This window comes from Danaus plexippus, chromosome 15 (genome assembly GCF_018135715.1).
Source record: "Danaus plexippus chromosome 15, MEX_DaPlex, whole genome shotgun sequence".
NCBI classification, from domain to species: Eukaryota; Metazoa; Arthropoda; class Insecta; order Lepidoptera; family Nymphalidae; genus Danaus; species Danaus plexippus.
This window is the reverse complement of record NC_083547.1, coordinates 10446-38426: the sequence shown is the minus strand read 5'-3', so window position 1 is coordinate 38426 and position 27981 is coordinate 10446. Positions and strand designations below refer to the sequence as shown.

At 36.2% G+C, this 27981-nt stretch overlaps 2 protein-coding genes across 2 annotated transcripts; one reads left to right on the top strand and one right to left on the bottom strand.

Annotated features, from left to right (window-relative positions):
• Nucleotides 1–1361: 1361 nt before the first annotated feature.
• On the top strand, nucleotides 1362–13886 carry LOC116766567 (uncharacterized). Its single transcript, XM_032656464.2, has 8 exons — nucleotides 1362–1504; nucleotides 7847–8076; nucleotides 11062–11382; nucleotides 11457–11562; nucleotides 12771–12839; nucleotides 12928–13145; nucleotides 13296–13478; nucleotides 13567–13886. The coding sequence occupies exons 1-8, from the start codon at nucleotides 1468–1470 to the stop codon at nucleotides 13801–13803; spliced, it is 1401 nt and encodes a 466-aa protein (XP_032512355.1). The 5' UTR covers nucleotides 1362–1467; the 3' UTR covers nucleotides 13804–13886.
• Nucleotides 13887–16522: 2636 nt separating this feature from the next.
• On the bottom strand, nucleotides 16523–22495 carry LOC116766365 (juvenile hormone esterase-like). The gene is made up of 11 exons (XM_032656205.2): nucleotides 22338–22495; nucleotides 21941–22077; nucleotides 21679–21821; nucleotides 21450–21592; nucleotides 18918–19103; nucleotides 18636–18826; nucleotides 18357–18525; nucleotides 18063–18288; nucleotides 17883–17992; nucleotides 17662–17794; nucleotides 16523–16936 (listed from the first exon to the last, which is right to left on the bottom strand). The coding sequence occupies exons 1-11, from the start codon at nucleotides 22414–22416 to the stop codon at nucleotides 16768–16770; spliced, it is 1686 nt and encodes a 561-aa protein (XP_032512096.2). The 5' UTR covers nucleotides 22417–22495; the 3' UTR covers nucleotides 16523–16767.
• Between the last annotated feature and the right edge of the window lie 5486 nt (nucleotides 22496–27981).

The window sequence follows — 27981 nt, the reverse complement described above, 5'->3', positions numbered from 1 at the left end:
CCTTTTTATTTTGGTGACGCTGGCAAAATGCGTTTTGCAAACCGCCCGGTCCCGGGGATGGCAGCATTGATTGTGTAGGATTCCTGGGTACAAAACGTTAAATCTACCTACTAAAAACCAGTGTCATTCCTGCTCGCCGCAAAAGTAGAGAGTAGACCGCTGTTACAATTTCGTCTGTTCACGGATTACATCTGTTGCGATTAAGATTTCGTCTGTTCATCTGATTAGGGATCCAACGCGAGATGGATTTGTAAGAGAAGCTTCCAGGGGCGTGCCAGTGTGATGCGGCGCGTCATCCGACTCGAGGACCAAGTCGGAGCGGGTTCTCCTTAAAGAGGAAGACGGCGGCCGAGTGCAAGCTACGTCCGATTCTCCAGCAGCGTTGTTAGGTCGACGTTGGATCGTCTTCCTTTTGCCATTTCGCTGTCTCCTTTTGAGTCATGAAGAGTCATGAAGATTGTATGGAAGATTGTACGGATGGCAGCTGTACGGATGCCTGATGTCGGCCGAGCTAGCCTCGACATCCACTCCACTCAAGACCCATGTTCCATGTGGCTTCATGACTGAACGAATTGATTGGTCGCATGGTTTCGTCTGATGGGTGGTAAGTTTGCCGGTGGCCCATGTTACCACTCAACTCCCAAAGAGAATTATAACACTGATATAATATGATCATAGTGTCACAGTACTTTAAGAATTATTTCAATCGTTACAGAGTGCGTTTCTCTGCCAGCTACAGGTTCCGGGAAAACTACAAAACTTACTTATATGTATTGAATATGAGACCTCATAAAAATTACATAATAAAAAGTTATAATCTGCACATACCTAATACACATGATTTTTCCGATGTTAGTATAGTAGTGCCAACTCATTTCTTGTGTGGCCAGGACCTCGTTTCGCGGAGTCAGAGACGCTACTCGTTGTATGAAATATTTGCATACAACATTGTTGCCCCGGCGTTGTTCGGTTAATTTTCAATTCGTTGCGTGTATGTTATACAGTCAATAATATTATCGTTTAGATTTTTGTGAGTTTTCAGGAAAATATATAGAAATGATATTTATTAGAAAACCAATGCTTTAAATATAAAAATATTTTTAAGCCGTCACATGTTTTAAACAACATATCAAAAAATACAGTGTGTTTTGTACTGCAAACACAATATAATATAAATGAGTAATATTCAGAGGCCTTGATTCTTTGAAAATGTTTAAAAATATTATGATAAGGTAAGCTAAAATGACGGAAGAAATCCAATAATATATATAATGCCAACAAAAATGATCCCTGCTGTAAGTGTGGTAATCTAATGTTTTATTTACAAAGGCGTCATTTAGTGGCTTCGTGGGTTCAAACAATTAGAGACTTTTTAGTGTCGTATTAAACTAGAAACGGCGAAGAGGTGAAGATATCTCAAGTATCTGGAGACCGCCGTAGAAAAGAAAGATAATAAAGTGAAGAAACATGGGCGTCTTCCGACAGATATATTGTGCATTAATCGGTGAGTGTTTCTTTACAAACTTCATTAATACAGTTAACTTATGTTTTTCAACTATAGAGTCTTTCTCAACGTCAAAGCTCTAAAAGTTAATATGTCTGAATGTAGAAGTTAATGGAAACGTCTTGGATCCGAACTCAGAATATTACTGTTACGTGATAACCAAGACACTATCTAGTCTTCCGTCAAGTCCGCTTTACACTTAGTCGGTGTGGAGAGAACTATCTCTTAGCACTTAGCTTGGACTAGAGACATGTAAAGAGAAAAAGGTCCTTAAAATGTAGATGTTGAACTTTTTATGACTAATATTAGAAGTTTTTTAGTTTGAAATTATTATAAGAACATTCTTTAGTTGATAAAAAAAATAAATAAAAGTAAATTCAATAATTCCATGACAGTAACCTGGTGTATAAAACGATACTGGGGAATTTGGTTTGGAAAAAAAAACTGAAATGCAGAGAAGTGACACAGGCAAAATATAAGTTACAGACACTCAGGTATTAAAAATAAAGTGTTGTCTTAAATGACCTACGTTAGACTAATGAGGGTTATTGAATCCCTCCTCCTGTGTATTCTGATAGTTCTCCTTTCTCTGAAATACCTATTTCTTCGTTCTTGTAATGGTCATGAATACATGCTCTATATTTTTGCTCTTATATTTGGTTCCTCTGTGCAAGCACGTGCTATAAATATTTACAACATTGACTCGTAAGATCATAAACATTAATTACATGATTGTACAAAGCCATCGTTGTTTAAATTACATTACATTTTCAATTACAAGCGTGTTTTCAATACTAGTTGTCTAGTTGGCTATATATTTATTAATCAGTGAAGGTATTTCTTTTCTAACCTATTTCTAACCTTATGTAAATCTTTTCTAATTGAGTGAGCAGCGAGAGATCAATGTCTCTTTTGTCACTCAAAATAAGTCCTTGCTACGTTATGTTATAGCAACATTAATGCTAGACCGTAAGGTCGCTGAAGCTGCTTGTTTGTGTTTATTGTGAAATATAATTCAACGTTTTAACTAACCAAATAAATTTGACAATCTTTCACCTTAAGTCTCTTTCGCGGTACAAAAAATAAAGAGTAATTTATGGAATTAAAAAGGGTGTCACGTTCTTGACTTGACACGTACATACTCTGTGACATCAAAAGACCACACTAGTGATGTGGGTTATACAAACACGATTGATGGTTTTTTTCTGGATTCTGAACATTTTGCGAATAGGACTTGATTTAGATTTTAATTTTCGTACGCAATTTTTAAATATCTTAAAGCGAACAAATATCTTTATATTTCTTCTCAGTGGCTTGATGATTACGACAATCCATCTTTATATCTCACTTTATAAATATAGGAAGTTACATTTTAGGTTCGTTCCAGATTCCAGTCTCACGGTTGAATGAAAACTATGAGGACGTTCTAAACGAAACCTGTGATTGTCAGATGACTTAAACATGACATGTTACAAACCTGCCTATACGGCTACAACATAATATTAATAAAAAAAATATACAGACGAACACTTTTGGACGAACACTTTTCCTAACGATTATGATATAAATTCGACTACTTTATTTAATTTCGTTATCCTCGACAACGTAATTCTCGTGGATTTACATTAATTGATAACATTTTATTGAGGAAAAAAGCTTTGAGTTAACTGATTTTCTTTGTTGCTCTCGTGTTAGTGAAGAAAAATTTATAACAATCGCGGTCGTTTTTTTTTTCTAAATGTCTGCAACAACCTTGTGAAGTATTCATGGATTTCCGAATTAACTATGATTTACCATAATCGATCGATTATTAGATCGACTGCTGTTGCAAAGTAATAACAATTAATCAGATATATAAAAAACTCTTGTAGCATGTTCCCTAATATAAGATCATTATATATTTTTTAGAATAATAACTAAACTTATATTGACATTGTCTGCCTTATCTCGATGTTTCTTTTTATTGTGACTGGGTCGTCCCAGGCTGTCAGACCACCCCTTGGTCGGAGGAAATGGAGTCATAGCTGGTGGAAGCACTATCTCCGTAATAGCCGACTTACACTGGCACTTTTTTATTTGACATTGAAAAAAAGTAACACAGCAGCAATTGATACCTGAAATTTATACTAATATTATTAAGATCTGGTTAGTAGGGAAAGAAACTCAACAAAAAAGCTCTGTTCAAAATTTAAAGTAGATACTTATTTTATAATGTTTATTTCGTACTATATGTATCCAAACAGTGACTTAGTAGTTATTATAATTTTTCACTCACCTTTCTGTATCTATCATAATTCCTGTTAAACGCTTAGCAAATGAGATAGTTTTTTTCATTATTTTAAAATTTCTAAAAGGAATTGGAAATGGAAATCGTCAAATAAGTCGGACGAACGTAAGCGTCGCAATCGCTGCCGGGGAGCCGCGGTGAGGCTGCCTCATACTCCTGATCAAAACAGATCAAATTTGAAGTGAAATAATACTTGTCAAAGCAGGGGCGTGCACAGAGATTTGGGGTAGGGTAAGCAGAACGTACGTTCGAAAAAACATACAAATTCTCAACATAATTTCAGTACCTTCTAATGAGTTTAACCTTACGGCCAGGATGATGATCATTTGGTGTTTGTTTGCTACTGACCGACTGTACTAAAAAAAAGTTTAGTCCCAGAAACCCGTTTAAAAGTTTTTGAAACAATAATATTACGTATACGGGTTGAAGGCAATGGTACGGGGCGAGTGGGCAGTTCTGTTTTAATAAGCTCTGAACTCCACCAATCTCGGAAGATAAAACCGTCGCCCCGCCATAAGTTTGAGTAACTCATTTATTCAGGGAATCAAATTCCTCTACAACATTGTTAATATTCGCGCATAACATTACAGCAGTCCGGTAAGAACTAACATCTATCTATTACCTCTGAGCCACAAAAGTACCCTTAAACAATTACGAGCTGTTCATGACAGCTTTATGAAAATTATCTAAATCTGAATATCCAGCGGAGATCCAAACATTCTTATCAATATTACTTAAAAACAACAGATAAGGAAATGAAAATAACTCTTTTGTGTGTACACAACCTGCTAACCAATTATAACTATCATAATAATTTTTATTAAAACAACGAGTAATATTACCTGTTTTTTTTTAGTTACATAAATCTAAATTCGGCACATAATGTCATCCCTTTGTAATTATTTTAATTTTTTCATCAAACGACAACATTGAAAATATAATCGTAATTATTTCGTTAAACACACATCATCAGCACAGCGCTAACAACTATGATTTTCATAATTCGTTAAAAAATGTATTAATTAGCTAATTAAAACTTATCCGCTTGCGCTTCGAATGACAATAATAACAAAGAGGAGAAAACAATATTTGAACGGTATACCGACAAATTAGTAAGTCCCTTTTCATTTGACAATCTACTCAGTTACTATGACTTTTAAAACGAGTAGGGTTAAGGAAGCAGTGCAGCTCGAACACTAAACATGCGTAGTTTTTACACACACATGCAAATATTTTCTGCATACAACACGAGATTTGTAGTTAGCAGCGTTAGCCGGTCGAAATTGCTTCTTTTAACGTTCATAGATGGCCCTTTTCAGTTTTATCAATTTTACCAAATTATGAATCTGATGGCATATTAAATGTCTAAAGTCTTGGTGGCCTGGAGGTTAAAAGGCCCGCCTCTCATACGAGAGGGTGCGGGTTCGAAACCTGGCAAGTACCAATGTGATCTTTTCCTAATCATATGTACTTTCTAAGAGTATTTAGACACCACTGACGGAAGGTGAAGGAAAACATCGTGATTAATGCTCTAACCTTCTCCATGTGAGAAGAGGCCTTTGCTCAGCAGTGGGCTCTTATAGGCTGATGATGATGATGATGATGATGATTAAATGTCTGTAAACATTCGTAATGTATGATTGAAAGTATGTAAGAAAGAATTAAACAATTGAGGTTTAGTTGTTGTATAGGTAGGGTAGGCAATGCTTATTTGCATATATGGTGTCCACGCTACTGTTAGCAAGTGTGGCGTGACAGAAATGAGGTTTACCGCACTGTCATTTGCTGTTTTGGCTAGGAATAAATTTCTACACGACTTTCGTTGGTTCTGTTCTAGAGCATGAGTGTCATCTAAGAATGATAATAATAAAAAAAAAATATTCTTCAAATAGTTCCCAGCCAGATAAAACCGTACAAATTGATCGATAGTTGCTTATATCGAAGACGCATTCCATTACCCATAGGAATCTTTGATTTTTCTGATCTCCGATGAGCTGTCACAATATGAATTGACGTGAAAATCGGAATTACAAACATGCTTTTGAAAAATTCAAACCCTGGCTTATATACTGACAATACCGATGATATCATCTGATTTTCATATCAGATTTTGACAAATTCCTATAAAAACATCTTTCGCCTCTACTATTAGTACACCCCAAGGCCAAACTTTGGAGTTAGTAGAGATTGACCTACGAAAATAATGTTTTACTCATGAGCCACTGTTCGGTTCCCTATCTCGGAGCGGAGATCTTGAGAATCAATTCGTTTTGCTGCTGACTCAATAAATATAACGGCTTTTGTAACATAATTATTTTTACAAAAATGAGAAAAAAAAAAATGAACACATGTTAAGGATCAACAACAAAATAAAGCAAAAACAAAAAACGTTGTAATAATAATAAAAGTTCATTAAATTTAAATAATACTAACATGTTCGGATATCCCACGCGTTTTCATTATTTTAAACTTCATACGCCCGAGTTCCGACGTTTTGGTCTCGACCTCGTGACACAGGAAGCGCATTCCGCAGGCATTCAGAGCGGTACACTAGGGAATTAAGAAATCGCTGGCGGTAGACGACAAATAACAAGACCAACTGACAGAAATGTTCATCTCGTCTGCCCGTGATCACGGTTCCTGAAAAGAAACTGAAACGTCGGGAGTATGCAGTTAAAAATGATAAAAAAACGTAGTATTATCTGAAACTATTAGCTTAATTTAATTTTATCTTAGATTTATCTATACTATGTATACTAATATTATTAAGAGGAAAACTTTGTTTGGTTGTAATGAATATACTCTAAAACTACTGGACCGATTTTAAAATTTCTTTCACCGTTCCAAAGCTACATTATCCACGAGTAAAATAGGCTAGGTGTTATTTAAAAAAAAAACAGTGTTCAGTAAGATATTTGGATTTTTTTGGACACAAGGTGTAAAAAATCAACCAAAAACGTTATTTATTTTGCGAACACAGCCTAAACTATAAAAGATAGAACCATAGAACGTTCTAATTAATTTTAGATTTTACAAATATATTGGCTATATTTTATTTAAAAAATCAGAGAACCGTAAGAGATTGCTACTTTGTAACCCAACGTGCAAAATCGAAAACCTATATATGCGGTCGCCGTAAAATCTATGGACAACATAACAAAATAATGTACTACGGGTTTGTAGGTCCCATTAAAATCTAGAAAAATGTCCGGAAGAGAAAGTATCTGTGTATCATAGTTTAGTCACAATGTCCGCTTTTGTGCTAAAAAATATTGTGAAATGTGTGATGTAATATTAATCCTTATCCAAATTAAGCATTATCTTTTCAGGGACATTTATTTAAAACTTAAATAATTTCTGTTTCATCCCATTCCGACATTTCGTTTAGAAGTTATCATGTTTATAAGACGCTTAGAATTGTTACCTAATAATAATTATCTGCCAAAGTATTTGCCAAAGAGTTTTATCAACGTAATACACCTAACATTAAATTAGTATTTCATTGTGAACAAAATTGTCATTGAAATCATCAAATAACTTAATTTCAAATAAGATCTTAGAAGAGCATCCCTACTAATATTAAAAATGCGAAAGTAACTCCCATCTATCTGTGACGTTTTAACGCCTAAATGGCTGAATTGATTTTGATGAATTTTGGTATAGCGATATATCATATACGAAACCTTTGAGAAAGACATATGCTGTCTTTTATCCCGATCCTGAATCCCGAATCACGATCCCGACCCCAAAACTAAAGAAGTGGAACCATGAAGTGCGGTACTAATTTAGTGGCCGTAGTTGTAGAGAATAACTCTGATGATCACGCCGACGGAGTCGCGAGCAAAATATAGTCTTAGATATTATTAAAGTTCATTAAAATAATAGTATTCAAACTCTTATAACAATTTTCTTTCTTTAGTCACCTGACTTAAATAGAAGAGTTCTTATTTGCGTTTTACAATTTTTTATTTTGATATATTCGTTAGATACCCGTACGAAGCCGGGGCAGGCTGCTATTCGTCAAATAAATTTAGTAATCAATTGAAATTTTCCAGTGGGCTGTCTCTGTTTGAACCTTGGCCTCATAGTCGCCTGGCCATCGTCGACAATAAGCTTATTCTCTTCTGCCAACACCACTTTGGACAGACCTATGACCGAAATGGAAATATCACTTCTTGGAAGTTTATCAAGCATTGCAGCTGTAGTAGGAACTCCTCTCACTGGGGTCTTATTGGATCTATTAGGAAGAAAATATTGCTGTATTTTATTTTCTCTGGCTCCAGTGGTACGTATAGTTGGCATCCAAATATTTACATAACAAAAATCAATTAATATAGACGACAAGTGTCTTTTAACTTTTTATCAATTTTCATGTCGTGTTGAGATAGTTTATTAAAATATTTTCACATTATAATATCTTACAAACCGATAAATGCCGTCTGCACGTCATTGTCCCCTCGTTGTCACAGTTTGTCGTGCTAGCGAGAACGTGGGAAATGCGATGAAAAGGAAGGACCGGCTTTAGTGCGTTGTATGACATGCGTAATGAAATGATGATAACAATGCAATTAAATATACAAAGGCGTAACATTATCATAGGATATTATTATACATAAACCGGCTCCACAGACAACCCCTTTTTTAGGTCTAAAAATATCATTCATTGAATGTCAATCGTTTCTTGAGACATGTTCAGGAGCCTACAAATTATGGTCTGTAATGGTACCCCAGCGCGGAAGTCGTGCTCTTCGGTGACAATAAACGCCGTCATTGTGTTTGGCCTAAATCACGTACCGAAAATTAATCGCTTGTAACTCTATTCTAATCTATGGTCTGAGTCAATAGGTTTCAGTATTTACCAAAATCCTCAACGTTGAGGACCATAATCCTTTTTTGATGGAATCCTCTAATGATAACAGCCTGCTTATATACCAGTTTACCGGTTATCACCTCGATTTCCCATTAGGGTAATGTGATCATTGCATTGAAATGCAGATACTAAGCTGTGAGGGGCTATTGATATATATATATTTACTAGCCGCCCTGCCCACCTGCAACGTTCTTAGTGTGACACTATAAGATAAAAGATTGAGATTTGAAAAGTCTGGTGCAGCTGCGTGAAACAAAAGAGATACTAATTTTGAGTTTGAGCAATAATTCCTGCAAAGTATCCAGAGGGTTCCAAAGGGTACAACGCCGCCTCCAATTCCTATAAAAAGTAAATGTCTCGAGCAAAGAATTAGCACGTCCGCAAAATTGTCAGATACGGCGGTTTTTCTCCTCGTCGTTTTAATCTCTTACTCCAGTTGTAGAGGTCAACTTCAGTAATTATTCTCTAACATCATTGCACAAACCCAGTGGTTGGCTGGTAAAGTGCACAAAAAGGAAAGCCGACCTTTCGTGAGTTCTTTTGCGTCGGATTCAATACAATACGAGGGTAAACTATACTCGAAATACAACATTGCACAGTCACTATGCGCGATGTGGCCTGTATTCAGAAAGCAGAGAGTGCAACCTTAATATCTCTCAGCGTCAAAATGTCCAGTGCTACGATGGTATTCCCGCGATTGTGCTTAGAACGAAAGCTCCTGATTTCAGTTTAGGTTTAAAGCGCTTAGTATAGCGTTCTTGTTCCAGTGGTAAAGTTTCATCTTCATGAAAAGTGACTAATGTCCACCCTATTACAAAGAAGGATGACATCACAAATCCTTCTTATTACATTCCTGTACCGATTTCTTTGCTTATCTAGAAGAGAATCAGCTTATCAGTGACCGACAAAATGGTTTTAATCGTATTCAAACCGCTTGAAATCTTCTAATGTACCTCACTCTCCGATGGGTTTTAGCCATTAAAAGCAAAGGTTAGGCTATAGCAGTACTTAGCGCACTTTTAGCGAAGTTTTGATCATACAGATTATCGGAAGGATTATGCAGTTGGGTAGCCAGTTTCCTTATTTGGGCGGAGCATAAAGGTCGTTGTTTTCCCTTCATACTCGGACGCCAGGCCCAGTAAACTAAGCGTACCTGATCAACAAATCGAGTTTTGTTCTCATCTGTGGTCTGGTGTTACCCTACACCGATTACCACACCTATAACTAGAGGTCATTCGAATCGTAAACAGTCCTAACCTTTAACCACTAGATCTACGTAAGGAATTGAGGTCACCCGAGGTTTTCTATTGTTTGTATAGTGGGGAAATGCAGATAATTTATGGTTATATTATATGTGGTCAACTTTTCTTTTGTTAAAGTGATTGATGTATTGTACAGGCAGTCCTCGTATTTACGGCATGTTCGTTTTCGAAATACGAGACGTAACCTCGTAGCATTCAATGGTTTCACTGTGCAGGTGCCGGATCCATCGCGTTGCAAGGAGAGGAGCTTCAACAATGCCTTGGGCTTGCGACCCAGGTGTAAGTTTAAGGGGCCCCTATCTAACGCTCGTTAAACGCTCACCTCTAACGTCCAAGTTCCTCTCTCTACCAAACCAAATTTGTTTAGAACCTACTAGGGATGCCATCAAAGTACGTTCCAAGAATGAATTAATGTTAGTTCTGGACAAGCCCAAGCCTTTTAGCAGGTTGTAGAGAGATTTTGCCGTAATACCTCTTACTCCGACTTCTACCGCTTAAAAATCCACGATGATCCTATTTCTAGTGAGTTCGTTAGTGAGCCTGTAATAGGTCTTTGGGGATCTTGATGTCCAAAAGAACTTTAAGCTCAATTATCACAAAGCGCTTCAAAATTTGGAAATCATAACAAAACAACGTAAGTCGAAGGCTGCATTTATGTGTAGTCTATTGAAAAGTTACATTTAAAGTTGCATTTTTTAGAAGTAAATTTTTTATGTGCCTGGGGCACTAGTATAAGCTTAACTTCAACATTTTGGTGTCGCCTTGTTTCTCGGCCGCTACCTTAAAAAATGGTGTAGAGAGGTTTTGTTGAGTGTATTTTCTAAACTAACAACTGTACAAAAAAATATTATACAAATTTTTTGGTACCGAAATGAAGAGCTTCCTACTTTAGTTCCATTATTTTTTATGGTAAAAATAAAAATCTATTTAACAATAATAACTAATCGTTTCAGTACTGATTGAAATGTAACTAAAAAAATGATTGACGCGTGTGTAAAAGTAGCCCAAGTTTGAAACACAATTAACATTTCAGTGAATTAATGATTTACACAACGAAGGTAATCACTCCGCAATAAAATGTCATGGGGGAGGGGGTTTCTTTTTTTTTTTAATCGTGTTTAGTTTGATTATTTCTCAGATATCGTGGGCGATCCTGTCGTTCACTCGTCGAGTGGAGGTCGTCCTGCTGTCGGTGTTCCTGTCAGGCCTGGTCGGAACGTCGTTCATGATAGTCCCTAACTTCATCAATGAGATCACTCAGGACAGCATACGGGGCTCTCTCACTTCCACAGTTAACATATTTTTCGGTTTCGGAACCATCGTATCATATTTTATCGGCGGGTTTTGGTGCTATGACGTTTTGAATTATGCATATCTGACAATATTTACAGTCACTTTTATTTTGTTGGCCCTGGTGAAAGAATCTCCGGTGCATTTGATGAAAAAGGGCTTCGAAAAGGTAAAAATGTGCGCATCTGTAATGATCATGTTCAATCCTTACTTAATTTATTTCGAATATAACATTACTTGCAGGAGGCAGTCGAAGCAATATGTTTTTATAGATCTGAAAAACCGAACTCTAAAATAGTGCTGCAAGAAATTGATAATCTAAGAAAAATTTTAAGTCCACAGTTCAACAGTAAGTGGTTACCTCATGAAGGACGTTCTTCATGAGATTGTTTCTATTCTCTTATAAACAATACTTTTTTATCCTTTACTGTATGAGTGTTTTGTAGCTTATGTCTTTTTCGGCCGAACTAAAATAATCCATCAAATTGTTTGTAAAAATTAACAATATTTGTCATATTTTAATTTGGTAACATTTCTTAATAAATGTGAAGCACGCAAGGAAATATAAAGAATTACTTAAAATTATTTTCAAATCCTTTATTTATTACTCTTACTTTTTTCCTGTATAATAACCGGCTCGTAACTTGGCAAGAGACGGTAGAGGCGCAGAATGCGATTTTAGATGTCATAACTGTAATGCGTGACGCGGGAGACGATGATCGCTCTCGAGTACACTTGCGAGCCTTTAAATAGGACCCCTTGTTTTTGTTTTTTATTGACCACTTTTTATTTCACTAGGTGTACATGCAAACTTAACTCCACTACGTCAAAACCTTGCCAAGTTACATGCCGGCAACTATATTTTTGGTTTAATTTTTTAAACAGTAAAATAAAACATACGATCTAATAAACCTAGATTTTATATATGAGAGTAGAATTTATAATTTATAGCTTTTTTATAAGAAATTGTTTTCCTTAGCGTTTGTATGTTTATATGGGTGTATGTGTGCATAAGTGCTTGTGTGTTTTTAAAGTCAGGGAAAAAAAATTACTGTATCATTGTAAATTTTTTCACACAATTCTTGCTCAGTTGATCTAAATTTGCTAGTCTTGAGGTACTCACATTTTTTTCATAAGTTGCAGCTTTTCATCTTTTTGTAATTGTCAAAATCACATGTAAAACATTTCCTTTTGAACTCATAATGTCATATCGAGTCTTTCTGAAAAAGCTATTGTCAGTAATTCATTTATGTGTGTGTTCAAAGAAGAAAATAGCTGCACCATTACTGGTAAACGTCCTGCATCTGTTCTAGTTTAAGATATAGTAATATCTTCTGTAATTCTGTAAATTTTTACCAAAGTGACAAGAATGTTATGATGCTACATTGTGTTAAGGCCATCGCCTCTTGTCACCGTGTCTCAAAACCTCTCAAAGCTTTCGCCTGTATGTTATATTAAAAATTCCCGACGATGTCTAGATAGGAAAAAGTAATTAACAAACTAGTCTGACCCTTTGAATGCTTGCCTTATATGACTTTTGTTACTATTACTTTACAGACACCCAACCAGAAGAAGAGACGTTGAAACCCGAGAGTGCAAAAAAGCTCACAAAATGGCAATTCATTCGTAAGTTTTTTTTTAAGTAACAATACAATAAGATGCAAATAGATTTTAATCCCCAGTCAGATAATATTATCAACTTTATTAATTTTAGGAAAACATAAACCCACGGTCCGTGGATTTTTCATCGCTCTTACGTTGCTGAGCCTTTCAATATTTCAAGGAGTAATCGTAGTACAAGTCTACGCACAGCTTTTATTCGAGGATACGTTACCTAATATGTCAGCTACTTGGAGCAGTATTGCGTTCGCTCTCGTAAATGTACTCTCTGGATTGGTCGCAGCATACCTGCTCGACGTTTTCGGCAGACGAGTGAGTTATTAATTCAAAATAATATATTTTTTAATTTCTTCCAGATTTTATAAGACGACCGTTGAGCGTTTTTAAAATAGCTGTTTGTACACTATGATTCCAATGTTTGTAACACACTTCTACAATCAATCTATGATTATCTTTTCGCAGCCTATCATGATCTATTCGTCGTTGTTGACGTGTTTGTTCTGTACCTTGCTGGGTTCTCACCTCCAACTCCACTGGGCCCCGTCCTGGCTCGCCGCAGCACTCATTTTTCTATACTGCATGACTGTCACCTCAGGAGCCAATATCGTGCCTTTCGTTATTGTCGCTGAGATCTTCCTGCCAGAGGTCTTTATTATTAGTCGTTTCATAGAGATGGTTCTTTATGAATATAGGTATATTGACCTCTAAGTACACATATTATTGTATGTTTTAGGTGCGCGGCGTAATGAGCATGTTGGTCATCGAGTCTGGATGGATTTGGAATTTTTTAATGTTAGTCATCTTTAACCCTTTCATGGCTGCGGTCGGAATGGGCCCCGTATTTTATATTTTTGCGTTGATTAGTTTATTGACTGCTATATTTACGTCGATTTATCTTCCTGAGACGAAGGGCCTGACAGTGCAGGACATACAAACACTACTAGAAAGAAGACAACGGAGCTTACACTAATCTCTTAGACAGTTTCATGATTACTATAATTGAATATTAATTTTATACAAAAACCAACGTTATTTCATTTTGTATAATAAATATAAGACTAAGTATTATTGATCTATTATTTATAAGTCTTCCGCCTCGTCACAAAACCGACGATTTGTGATTTTATTAAAATACCTAGAAAATTGTTGGTACCATCAATTTAATAATGCAATTTTCAAATTTACAAATAAGTCGTTTTAGTTTGCGAATAATAACTTTTATTTTATCATGGAGTTACAAATTGACAAGAATTTAAAGATTTGTGAAGTAAGTATTACTAGTATTGGTCAGGCGTTATACTCTGCAGTATGTTATTATTTGCTAAATTATGTATTTTGTTTTATTCAGTGAACAAAAAAAATTCTTAATTTACTCCTTAGAGGTGTCAAATGAGACCATTTTGTCTACGAATTATCATCTGGAAATATTGGGAAGGGTTTATTTAAGTATAAACTCTTCATCCCTAAAAGTCATGAAAGGAAACTTCTCAGCATTCCATGGATTCACCCTGCTGGTGCCGGATCCATCGCGTTGTAGGGTGAGAACAGTGCCAGGGATTTACGACCCAGGTGCCCCAGGGGCCCCATCTAACGTGCCTTAAATGCTCACCTCTACGGTCCAAGCGTTTCTCCCTTCCTAACCAAATTTGAAACGAATCTACCAGGGTTGCCTTCAAAGTACGCTTTAAGAATGAATCGATGTTAGTTCTTGACAGGCTCAATCTTTTAGTAGCTTGTAAAGAGATTTAGCTGTTATAACTCTCACTCCCACCTTTACCGCGTACAAATTTACGACGAACCTATTCTGAGTGTTTTTTTTTTGTGAACTCGTAATACTTCCTGACTTTGATGGCGTGATCTTAGGAGATTTTGGTTTCACGAGGAACAGTAAGCTCTATTAGTACAACGCGCTTTAAAATTCGCGAATATAGAAATATATCTGGTCTGGAGGCTGACACACAAGTGTTTAATAACGACGAACACAGTTAAGAAGTTATTTAGGTTTTTTTTTTCAAAACACAAAATATATTAATAATTTTTGTATCACATATGTTTTACTAGCTTTTGCCCGCGACTTCGTTCGCGTGGACTACGGGTGTCTCCGCAGCCCGTTGAGATGCTAGATACTCAGCATGCTGTCGACGTCGATCCTGGGACTGTTCGGGTGTCTCAGAAGCCCGTTGAGATGCCAGATATTCAGCGTTCTGTTGACGTCGAGCTTGAGACTGCTCTGGTGTCTCAGCAGCTCTTTGAGCTGCCTCACGCTCTGCTTGTTTAAGCCTTCGCAGTTCGGCTTGTGGAAACGTCTCGTTAAGTCTAGCTACTTTCATAGTTCGAGCTTTATTAGAGCTTTGGGAAAGATTAGACTTACGCTTTCGCGGCATAATTCTTAAGTACGTGTTGTTTCTATACTTCCAAAAAATACAGTACGGTAGTTATTGTTATGATTGTACTTTAATGCAATCCTTGCCTATTTAATTAACCTATCTATATAGTAATTCAATTATCAATGAAGTAATTCGTTATAATTAACCTATTTATATAATTTGTTATAATTAACGGTAAATAACCTATCTATATAGTAATTGAATTATCAATGAAGTAATTCGTAAAAATGAAGTATCTTTTTGTACGTGTAACTCCTAACCAAAAAGAAACCTGGCAATAACTAACCTTAGGCCTATATTACTTAAAGTAGGCGACCATACGTTTTTATCAAATCGCTAGTGCCTTGAAAATTCGCAAAACAGACACAACCGTCAACGACGTCTGCCCTCATGCGTCTGCCCGCGTTCGGGTCGCGCACTCAGCGATGAGCCACTTCTTCCCCACCGCACCTACCCCGCTCCCCCCACGCCCCTTTCGCCTGGCGCCGCTGACGGTATTTATCACCGAAACGGTATTTATCGCCGAAATTGCTATGACTCTGCATTTTAAATCTGTGATTTCTTCGAAAATATTTATTTAATTTACATGCTGTAAAAAGCCATATTGATCTTTATTAAATGCACAATGTATTTAAGATACTTAATTGGATAAGGATTAATACTGTATTGCTTAAAATCGCTTCGTAAATAAGCCATTATTTCTCGTACAAAGTAAAGGATAAAAAATGGTTATTGTGGGTTATTCCTAAGAGATAAACATATACCATCACGGACATTTTTGTAGACCTTTTTAAGTTGTACAATACTGTAGTAAATTGTTTTGATCTATCTTGTAGGATTCAGTCAGCGTTTGCAATGTAAGCGCAAAAAATGTGTTTTTTTTACGACCTCACATTAAAAACCTCAAAAATTTTAGCCTATGTGTTATTCTGATGTATAAGCTATATTGTGGTAAAGTTTCATTCAAATCCATTCAGTAGTTTTTACGTGAAAGAGTAACAAACATCCATACATCCATACTTACAAACTTTCGCCTTTATAATAGTAGTAGGATTAAAGTTTTTATTCAAGAATTTGGAAAAAAATTGTTTTAACCATAAAAACTGTTCTATGACAACCCCTTCGTAAGAAACCTAACATAAAATATATGAAACAAAAAATTTAGAGATCTCTAAAACATGCTTTGTCTTAATATGAGAGTTTTAAAAGATGAGACGGACAGCTTGAAATCAAAAATTAACAATATTTTTAATATCATGCCTTAAAAAGTAGAAAGACGTAGAAAGTAAACTAGTATCGGAATTTGTTAATATATACCTTTTTTATATTAAGATATTTTTATAATTACCATTAAAAATGTGAAACATTAATTTCGTTGACAGCACATTTAAATTGCAGTGTGTTAATGCATGCTAGAAATATAGATCGTAAAAACAGTTCCAAAAGCTAGCGTCTGTATCTCGAAAACTTTTTCATATTGCGACGAATTCCAAACTCCCCTGTCTCACGTTGTTAATGTTTATAGGGATACATATGTCATGAAGGTGTCAGTACTCTAAGGGGTACAATTTCTCCCAAATATTCATTCGATCTTCTTTCAAATTTTCGTGGAGGGACAGTTGGTTGTCGATTCGTAAGTAGGTGCGACGTCCAGGGGTGGCTTGCGGCCAGCGCAGACCTGACAACTCGCGGCTGTCTCCGCGGGGGTTGGGGTCACTGGTGAGGTCACGCAGACATCGTTATTCACTTGAACATTTTATTTATATTGTAGTTGTGTCGGATGACTTGACACTAAATATATCGATCGACATTGAAGAAACAATTTCAGACTTAAAACTTTGAAACGACAACAAATAAAGACTTTGTATCGCTGATCTAAAACGTTTTGTTCTACCGTTTTTTTGTTTTGTCGGATAATTATAACGTTAGAGAAGGTCGCAAAAATATTTTTTTAATATAATCAATGAGACCTAAGACTTTCGCGAGCGTTCTTTGAAACAAAACTAATATTTTTCGGATTTGCTACGCTTTTATAATTATTGTTGGCAGCATACTCCGGACGTTTTTAAATGTCTTTTTTAAAATATATTTGTAATACGGAATAGTAGTATTTTTTTGTAAGACACATATATGTATAAATAACTATAGTTATGGAAACAAGAATTGCTTTTAGTAGTGTATTTCAAAGTTATCTCTCGTCTGGTTATATATTTTTTTTATATAATTTGGGAGAATTTCAAAGATTTTTTAATACTACATAAGTAATTTAAATCTTAACGAATTAATTCAAAAATATCGACCTATAAATCTTATACTAAATTAATTGTTCAGTTTATCTCATCACCTACATATAAAGATAACGTCATATTAAATAATTTTGATTTATTGACTATTGACTTCACTTTCATTTTATAAAATAATTTCCTCGGAATAATATTTACCCGTATTTGGCAAAGTTGTACCAGATGGCGGTGAGGCGGTCGGCCATGGCAGCGTCTTCGCCGTCCGTCCCCAGAGCGGGGAAACGGTAGCTCAGAGAGAACAGGTATATAAGGTCGTCATGGTGTGCGGCCGCTGACATTACGTCAATATTTATTGATTTAATTTTATTAAAAAACTATTATCTTACCACATATCATGCAGAATTACGAGATTGTCTCACCGATGGCCTTTTTAGTGACGGGGTCCTCATAGTGACTGTGATTGCCGACGAAGCTAAACTCGTAGTACCAAACAGGCTGCGGCGAGTGACGCACCATGAGATTAAACATTCTACAACATTTGTTTTTTTTTTTAAACAGGAAACACTCAAAGTTAATTGCGATTGTTGAGACAATATTACCTGTGCACTGGAAAACTTACGATCGCATCGGCATATAACAAACCTAAGTTTTGAACACTCTCTTCTTCATTGGATAAATCTTTATCTTTTAGATATTGGGTGCGAAGTCTTCTTGCTGCGTATTTTGCGTAAGTTTTGTTTTCTCTCGGAAGTAAGAAAGATATAGGAGCGATCGATTCCCACTCCGAATTCATTCGGTTCGTTAATGTTTTGTTTTTAAGAACGGCTGTAACAAGCACAATGAAGAATCATCTGTACATGGTAGGTTCAATATTACAAAACATGAGTACGAACTAAATGCCATCCAGAAGAACTCTCCTTGTGTCTGGCTCACGATGTACGGAACAGCATGGATCTTGTTTTCGCGGATAGAATCAGTCGGCTGCATGTCCAAGAAACGTTCTTGACCGAAGTCTTTTTCGACAACCGGATTCCAAATACGTACTGGATCAAAAGCAAATTCCTAGAAGTGAAATATTAAAATAAATTATTTTTTGATCATAAAGGTTATCAATAGTAAACGGGAAACTGAACGCGAATGAGACTTTATATCGTCATCGCCAATATATTCACATAGAAACCAAGAACCGAAGTTCCAAGGTCCCGCCAGGACTTAGTCTTCAAACAGTCAATAATAATTTTGGAGTTGTTTGTCGGACAGTCGAGAAGCTGAGCTTGTTTAACGGCGAGCTGATATAAATCGGTCGTCAGAGGAGCTTTGCTAATCGGAGATCCGCTCATTGATATTGCACGGTGAAACAGGCCTAGAAAAAGATTTATTTATATGTTCTATGTGTCCATGTCATTTATTTCGAATTAGTGGAGAGAGTGAATCTAAAAAAAAATCTAATGTACCTTTAGACATCGGTGACACCATATGAAGAAGTACACTGAGAGAGCCGGCGCTACAGCCAGCGATTGTGACGCTGGTCGGGTCTCCACCGAAGGCGGCTATGTTTCTTTGGACCCAGCGGAGTGCCACCACCTGGTCCTTGAAGCCGTTGTTACCTGGTGCCAGAGCATCGCCGGTGCTCAAGAAACCTGGCCAAATACAGGTTACGTATAATCAGATACACACGCGACTCCGAATGAATTGAGGTTTGTCAAGTTGTGTAGTACCTATTATGTAGTACGTAAAAATATACTCTGAATAATATTGAATGTTTGTTGTTACTGTCCAATGGATAGGTCGCGACACGGTCAGCTGGGATGTTTGAGGCTAGTGATATAAATACGTTGGTTGTTTGTGTACAAATTGGGTAATTAATATTATTGACATCTACATCAACACCTTTCATAAGTGTATATGTTACGTGCAGTATCTGGGGCAGGTTAAATGTAACGCTCCATACACTAAAAGAAACAGTTTTATTTTTGTTTGTATTCACATTTAAGTAACACTGTTGTTGTGGTTATGGAATAAAATAAAGCTCAAAACAGAATCCGCCCGTCCCTAATTAATTAATTATTCTATTAATATTTTTGTTTTAATTATCAATTTGCAATATTCTAGGAAATTATTTCATGTTACGTTTCCCAAATAGAGCCTTTTCTTGCCATTTTTTTTACAATTAAGTTCTGTTGAACTTGGATTATAAAGCTATACTTAATACATTAAAGTGTTACATTTTCTTCAATTTCTTGATGTTGTCTGGTCGCAACATTTGTCCGGTGGCCGCAAATCATTATTCATAAATTCTCATTTTCCTTTATAAAAATGTTTTGGTGACTTTATAGTAAAAGGATCGGAGCGATTTTGAAGGGATTTTATTATGAATGTACCCATCTACGAATACAAATTTGTTATTTTTATATTGGTGTAGGTAATACAGTGCCTCCAAGTTGAGTGAGATTGCGTAATATTCATAACATTACGATAAAGGGAACCATGTAGTTAATCTTCCATTTTTTTTATTAATAACAAGTAGACTTGAATATCTCATAACTTGGTCCTTATAATAATTTCTATTTCTGGTTTGTCATTTAAAAAGATAAATGTAAAGAAAATATTGAAACTATGATTCTCACAGCGTCGCCTCCTCAGAAAAACTATAAACTTCTAACAAAAGAAAATCTACAAGAGCGCAATATTTATTTTCGTACTTTGAAACACAGCCTACGATAAACTATATACAATCTGTATGTTATATTACATTTGATAAACAAACGTATTAGCTCTTTTTCATATATCCCAGCCCGATCACGGACACATCCCTTGTTCATCGTCACACGGACGGGATTGGTCTCCTATAATGACATTGTTGGCGTTGTCAAAGCCGTAGTGTCTGTAAGATCTTGTAACTCTCGTTATTAATGAACGCACGGGTACAGTTTTTATCTGTATTTAATAAATATTCTTGTAATAATGTGACCTGTAGGAATATCAAATTTATTTCAATAATGATTGTCAGAACGTGTCCTTTGTTTGTGATATTCAATTTCTTTTGTGCGGTTTTAAATTAATATTAACACGTCTGTGCCTACACCAGACACTAGAAGACGCTTATAATACAATGATTTGTTCTAGTTACAGTTCAGTTTTCTAGATTTGAATTGAAAACTTCTAGAGTTCTTATTGTTTTCATATTAGTTGGAATTACGTAATATTTATTTTTATAATTTTATAGAAGTTCTTTATTTTCAATTTTGAGTTTTATGAAAATTTCTTTCGGTATCTCAAAAAACATGTAGAAGAAAGTGAAAACCTACAGGTAAAATTTTTCGAAGTGCTGTTTGTTTTTGGTAAATAAAAAAATGAATTAAATAACAAGCTATATGGTAAAAACAAAGAGACTCCACAAAACAACAAGAAGTCTATTTCTTCACATATTGACCTTTACTTTATTTATAAATATAAAGATACTAAAGTAAATGTTTTACGTGTTTGTTTATTATCTCTGTGATTATTAAACAACACACAAACCGCGAAACGCAGCGAGAGAACTTTTATATAACGCATTTAAACCAATACTTGATAAACTCATCACGACGAGGACAAAGTATGGAGAGTTAGAACGAAAAAATATAATTTGTTTTTATACATATATTTGATGTTGCAAATCATGTTCTTGGCGATAATTTTAAGAAATAGTTCTTGAAAAGAAGATTTGACCAGTTTTTTTGAACTTATTTTGTAACACGAAAAATTACACTTCGATAATATTTACACGGGGGCATGTATCCATCGGCTTACTCAATAAAAATTGAGACACAAACACACATGTACAGACATTTAAATAAAAAAAGTTGGCTAGTGAGGGAGTCAGTCAGTTCTCTACCTTTTTCTTCCTGTTCACTCTACAATAAGCCGCTTTATAGAAGTCGCCATATATGTATATAAATAATGGACGCGTGAAAGGTAATTGGGGTTGAAGCGGTTTTTATTACCTAATGATCCAAGTCGGTAGTTAAAGGTGACGAGCACCAGGTCTCTGTCCAGCAGCACGTGGGGTCCCGCCAGGTCACTGCGGGCCGTCATGGAGTACAGACCTCCGGCGTGAATGTACACGACCACGGGCAGGGGACTGCTTCTACGAAATGATTTAGGATTTAGGTAGGTATATGAAGAATATATTTTATAATATTACACTGACATTTCTCGTGGCCGTGTACGTACCTGTCCTCTCTGAGAGGACTGTACACGTTAATCCTAAGACAATCTTCACTGACGTATGATCCGGGGCGAGTCCTGTGAGGACACGCCGGACCGTCCACGCTGGCATTCACTGGATCCAAGTACTGCGCGATAGCAACTGGAGGCTTCAAAGATTAAAGCGATCGACTAGTTGTTAACACTCGTCTATACATTTACCTTTTTATTCGGAATACATAAGTATTGATTAAAATTTAATATAAAATGTTATTTTTAAGATTCAAACCTGGAAACGTAACTCTCCCACGGGCGGCTCTGCGTACCTCATGCCGCGATACGACTCGAATCGGCGACCTCTCCGCGACACTTCGTAACGACCGAAGAACTCACCGGCTTCACATTTGACAACCGGTTGTTTCACATCTGTTATGGTATTTTTGAAGTCCTTTTTATTAATTTATTTTTCTGTAATATTTACTTCCTAATAACATAATCGAAAATTAATTTTATAACAGATGGCAATAACAAACACATTGATAATAATGATAAGAATAACAACAACAATGAAGCAATTTTATTTTAGCAATCAACTTAACTATTAAGATGAACTCACGGCCCGGTACCGAATGGTTTGTACTTTAGTAATACATCACAATAGAAACAATAATAAAAGCAGAACGGACCCGTCCTCGGCCGGTCCTCACAGTACAGTCCGGGGAACACGGCGGAGAGGAAGACCAGAACAGCTCCGGGAGACTTCATCGCGACACGAGAGCGCGCGGCGCTGTGCTCGCTCCTGACCGCTGGACTCGATACACTAACATGTTGCTGACAACACGTCACCGATACTGAGAACACGTACGGGATTTATTGACTTTTTTCCTGTTCCGCTCGTTGCGGTTGGCGAGTGTTTTATTAAGTCTTGGTTTCGCAATTGTCTTTAACGTCTTTATTTCCTTATACGGTTTAAATAAAGATACGATGTAATAACACTCTCTTCGTAGTTTTTTCCGCCTTCTTAACAAGCGTTTAAGGGTTGATGTAATGGGATGAGTTATTTATATATATCGAAGGGTGATTTCCTTTTATATTTTTTTTATTCAATTATGAGCAGTAATTTAATCAAGATATCAAATGTCATATTTTATCTCAAACCGATATAAAGTAAAAACATATGCCCCAGGACGTAATATTTTTGCTCACTATGCAACATATTTCTCATTATTACGATTCGACCGTAAAAGAATGTCCGTCTGTCAATTATTAAGTTCAAAAAGTTATCATTTTATTACTCTGGATTGAATCATAATATTTTCCAGGATTTATGGAATTGCTTGCAAAAAAAGGAATATTCTGGAAGATGGATTAAAATATATATGTATATATATATATATATATATATATATATATTTTAAGAAGAATTATAATTTTTGGTTTGATAAAATTATAATATGTAAGGTTATTGTAAATGATACTATGGATGTATTTTATATAGAACTATGAAGAAATAAAACATGGAGTGTCAGTTGTCACCGACTTATTAATCCTTGATACGGAATATCACATTTTGTTTGTTAAATGACGTTAATATTTATAATAACTTCTAAATGTATCATAATTATGACTATTTAACTTTTATCGATTTAAAGGAAATGTTTTATCGATTTATTTTTGTAAAGTGATAGTATTTTTACGTAGGGTATTATTTTATTTTGTTTTTGAGTATGGTATGTTTTTTAAACGGAACTCGATCGGTCACTCGCTGTTGGATACCGATCGAGATGGTAGACCTTGAAAATATAAAATCACTTTAAAGTATCAAGGTGTTTTCTTGTAATCGACTCATCAGGATATAGCCTACGAAGTGCTAGTCAAAGCGCTATTAGAATAATATACTCCCAAATACGGCTCCTGAGCGTAATCGAAAGGAGTGTATATTACAATATTATGTAGTTTTGGCGGTATGTAGGCAATGTTTACATTATTAGCTAAATAACAACACCCTTATGTATATGTTACAACCTCTTTGCGAGACCCCAATTTCGCGCCCCCTTCCCCCGACTATGTTCCTCCCGGTCTCCACGGAGGTACTTCTCCATCATCCAATCGCCGTTGGTCTCAACTGTCATGAACAATAATATGGAATGCTTACGGTCTTATAGGAATGGTAAACGCGTAAATAAGTATAGGCAATTAAAACTAAATTAGATGAAGTGTGGGCTGTCCTCTAGTACCCAGATGCAAAAATGCAATGAAAGAATCCAAAAAAGATGCAAATGCAGTTTTTTTTTTTTTTTAAATACGAAACAGTTGTTACATGGAAAAACACAGTTAGCGTTATATAATGAAATTAGTTAAAAGTATATACAGTGTTAAATACGAAATACAATAAAAAGAGGACAAATGGAGTTCTGATCTGTCATCTGAACTAATCGCACGTACTTGCCCTCTCTGTTACAATTATTATTTTAATCTTATTAAAAGATTAAATTAATGTAATTAGTTCTTTGTAATAATTAGTTAAGTGGATCGTGATAGTGAATATCTGCTGAACTCTTGAAAATTCGAATGCTAAAAACGAAAAATCAAAGTGAATTGTGGGTCTTTCTTAGCATTACTAAATTACGAAATTGTACTAACCAAATTGTGTTGTGACCAAACATAAACTATAATTAAACAAAGTGACAAAACTAAGTTAAGAGTTCCGTTCTGCTTGGATTTTATAATATATAAGTAAGTATTTTTGCTACCAAAGATATTATAATTACTTCTACCATTATCATAAACTTATATTCAGTTACCTTCAGCCTAACTCACACATAGCGCCTAGAACTTTTAAGAAGTAATTTGTTGAAAACTAGATTTACTTTAATACATAAACTCCTTCAATTTATTATTAGCAAAACTGTAGAATTTCGATTGTACAAAATTTTCAAAAACCAAAGGGGGAAAAACAAGAAATAGAGGAACGTATTGCGATCAGTGACATATCGGTGCAGCGGAGGAAAATCGATAAAATTTTTCGCAGCTGTTTTCTTTCTAGTTGCTGTTGCAGACCAATTCTCGTATTTTATTGTTACATCTGCGCGCTTGAATAAACATGCCTTCCAATAGCTCTGCATGTGGAAAACCAATTAGGAACTCTAAACTAATGGAATGCTCTAAGTGTAATAAGCCGTACGATCCGTAATGCTTATAAATTTCTATAAGAGCGTACAGCTTTGTTTGTTTCTTGTCAAAAAGTCAAAAGTCATATATAAAAACTATGTTCGTAATGCACTGACTGACGCAACTTCATGCAATAATGTCATCACGTTGCGCGGCTAGCGTGGCACATTAAAGACGCCCCCGACATCTTAACTGGACCGACCGAACACTGCGGATCTACTCAAAGAAATGCAAGAGCTAAGATGCGAACTTCGGCAAATGAAGCAAGGCGGCCAAGATCTTGGTTTGCTTCGAAAAGGGTTCAAGAATTAAGGACGCATTTGGCTAGTATTGTGTTAGTCATCTCCCAGTTTGCTGAACTAAGCAAACTACTTAAATCTGGGGACCTAGAAATATATCACCTGAAAACAATAGTCGCTCAGCTTGAACAGGACATCGAAGCACAAAATCCACATTCTTTGAAAAATGAGCTTGAAATCTGTGTTGTGCCTGAGCTTCAAAATGAAAACGTGAAGCACATTATTATAACATAGTCCCAAAAATGTAATGTGGAGCTACATGAACACGACATTGACGAAGTATCAAGAGTAGGACCTAAACACAAAAAAGTCAGCACATCCGGCCGCCCTGTCGTCGTAAAGCTACTTCGGAAAGCGAAGTAAGATCAGCTTCTAGCAACGGCAAAGCTAAGGAAAAAGACCACAACTGAAAGTATTGTTCAAACTCCACCTAGAAAACTTAACCTGAATGAACGTATGACAAAATCGAATAGAATATTATTTTGGGAAACGAGACAGCGGTCTAAGCACTAGGGCATTCGATTCTATTGGGTGCGAAACGGATCCATTTATATTCGTAAAACAGAAAATACTGAGGAAAGCAGAAGCCCAGCCATCCTCATTCAAACACTCCAAGATCTGGATAAATACGTCGGACCTAAACTCAAAGCATCCTCTGCAGACAGTGAATTGTAACTAAGGAAAGTGCAAAACTGGTTTTGTTAAATACCTAACTATCTCAAACTATTTACATATGAAAGTACAAAACTACCAACAGGCTCAATGTAACACAACGACACTAAATTAATCTACAGTAATTCACATCTACACTACACAACTAACTATACTACATACACTACAATTCTTTACACGGACACACTTACACCACATTATAAATCACTAAACCACACATAAAACGTTCAAAATGGTGGCTATACTAAAATACAAATACTGTACAAGTTCATTCAAGTCCATTACTTTAAGAAAAATCACAGATGGGGTCACTTTTAGAGGATGTTGATAATTCCGATAGAATAGTATGCCACCATTACGTTAAATGCTTAAATAGTGTGTGCAAATTTGACTTTAAAATACTCACCTTTAACTTTCATTAGAAGCTTTAACTGCAACTTAAATTTTTTTTTTCTTGGGTAGATCTTTCCAAGACTTCCTTCCGTGGGGGGGAACACGGGCGGGATATGTGGGACCTCCACCCAATAAACCCCTCGACGTTCTCGGCGCAGTGACTGAGCTAGTATTACTGGGACGGCCTGCCATGCAACCGTTACGTTAGGTTTTTTTTTTTTATTAACTAAATATATTGACTACGGGTAAATAAATTTTTGTACACATAGGGTAAATACAACAAACACGGTAATGGTAAAATAATAAAGACACATGAACATAAAAATGTTGATTAAATTATGAAACACGACTAAAACTAAGCGATGAGCTGATGAGGAGCCCGAGGGGCTGGAGGACTTTTGCGATTTGATACAGCGATCCTCCAGCTCCCAAGTGCAACGGGTGATAATGAGGGTGATAGATGGATGAAACTTATGCTAACTTAATGTCTAAGAGTCTGAGCCGACAAAGATTAATAAAAAGAAGTTAAAAGATAAGGAGACAATTAATAATTATAGCTAAGGGTGGGGTAAAATGTAAACAAAATTTCTTATGTCTAATAACTACAGCTGATATTAAATAAAAATAAAGGAGAAGGGAAAGTTACAACAATTCGATAAATCTTAGTGCTAATTATAAGATAACATAACATTTAAAATATAACATAACATTTAAAATGATATATAAGTTTGTTAAAAGTATACAGGTATAGCAAAAGGAAACAAAGAAAGATTATTTACATTAATTGGTTATGGCTGCTGGTGCACGTCCAGTGACAGCCAAAGTGTAAAGATTTGTATTTACATGTTAATAATTAGTTTTATACATAATTTACAGTTGAGATGGAGCAAGAAAGAAACGGAAAAGAATTTACATTGACGTTAGGTATTGTTAAAAGCTTTGAGGTGGTTGATAATATATTCGGAAAATTTAATAAAAGATATGGTTGCTTCTTTGTCCTCCAGAAGGGAGGCCATGTTGAACGGAGGGTCCCCGGCGTGGCTGCAGATTATCTGGTGGTCGGATCTCGGGGCGATGAACCGCGGGCAGTCCTCGTGCACGTGACCCATTGACTTCACCGTGGTGCCATCGCACGGACAGACAGCATCCTCCGTGACCTTAACCCGGTGTAAATATTGTTTTTTGTAGGAGTGTCCTGTAAGTGTAAATGTGTTGTGAGCAAGTGAGTGTAATTTAATGATGTGTTTAATTGTAGGGAGATGTTGTTTAGTGTGTTGTCCTTGTTGCTCGCCCTCGTATCGAGACTGCCAGACTGAGGCGTGGAGTGATCGTGTATAGTGTTTTATAAAGGTGATAGGAAATTGTGTGTAGTCCGGGGCTTTGTGAAGCTTAGCCGCCCGCTTGGCAGCGGTGTCTGCAGCCTCATTCCCCACTATGCCCACGTGGGCCTTGACCCACGCGAACTCGATGAACCCGGACGTGTGGTGTACTGTCGAGTGTATTTTCGCAACCAAGGGGTGTGTGTTACTGCGGTTCTGGATGGCGAGAATGGCAGCGCTGCTATCTGGATAAATAACCGTGCGTGTATGTTGGTTGGAAGAGGCCCATTCGCAAGCTTTGAGGATGGCTAGAAGTTCAGCCTGGAAAACAGTACAACTGTTGTGGAGCTTGAACTTCTTACTGACAGGATTGCGTCCTCGATCATAACTGACGAAGGCGGCCCCGACCGTACCATCCTCAAGTTTGCTCCCATCGGTGAAGGTGTGGGTGGTGTTAGGGTGAGCTCTTGACTGGA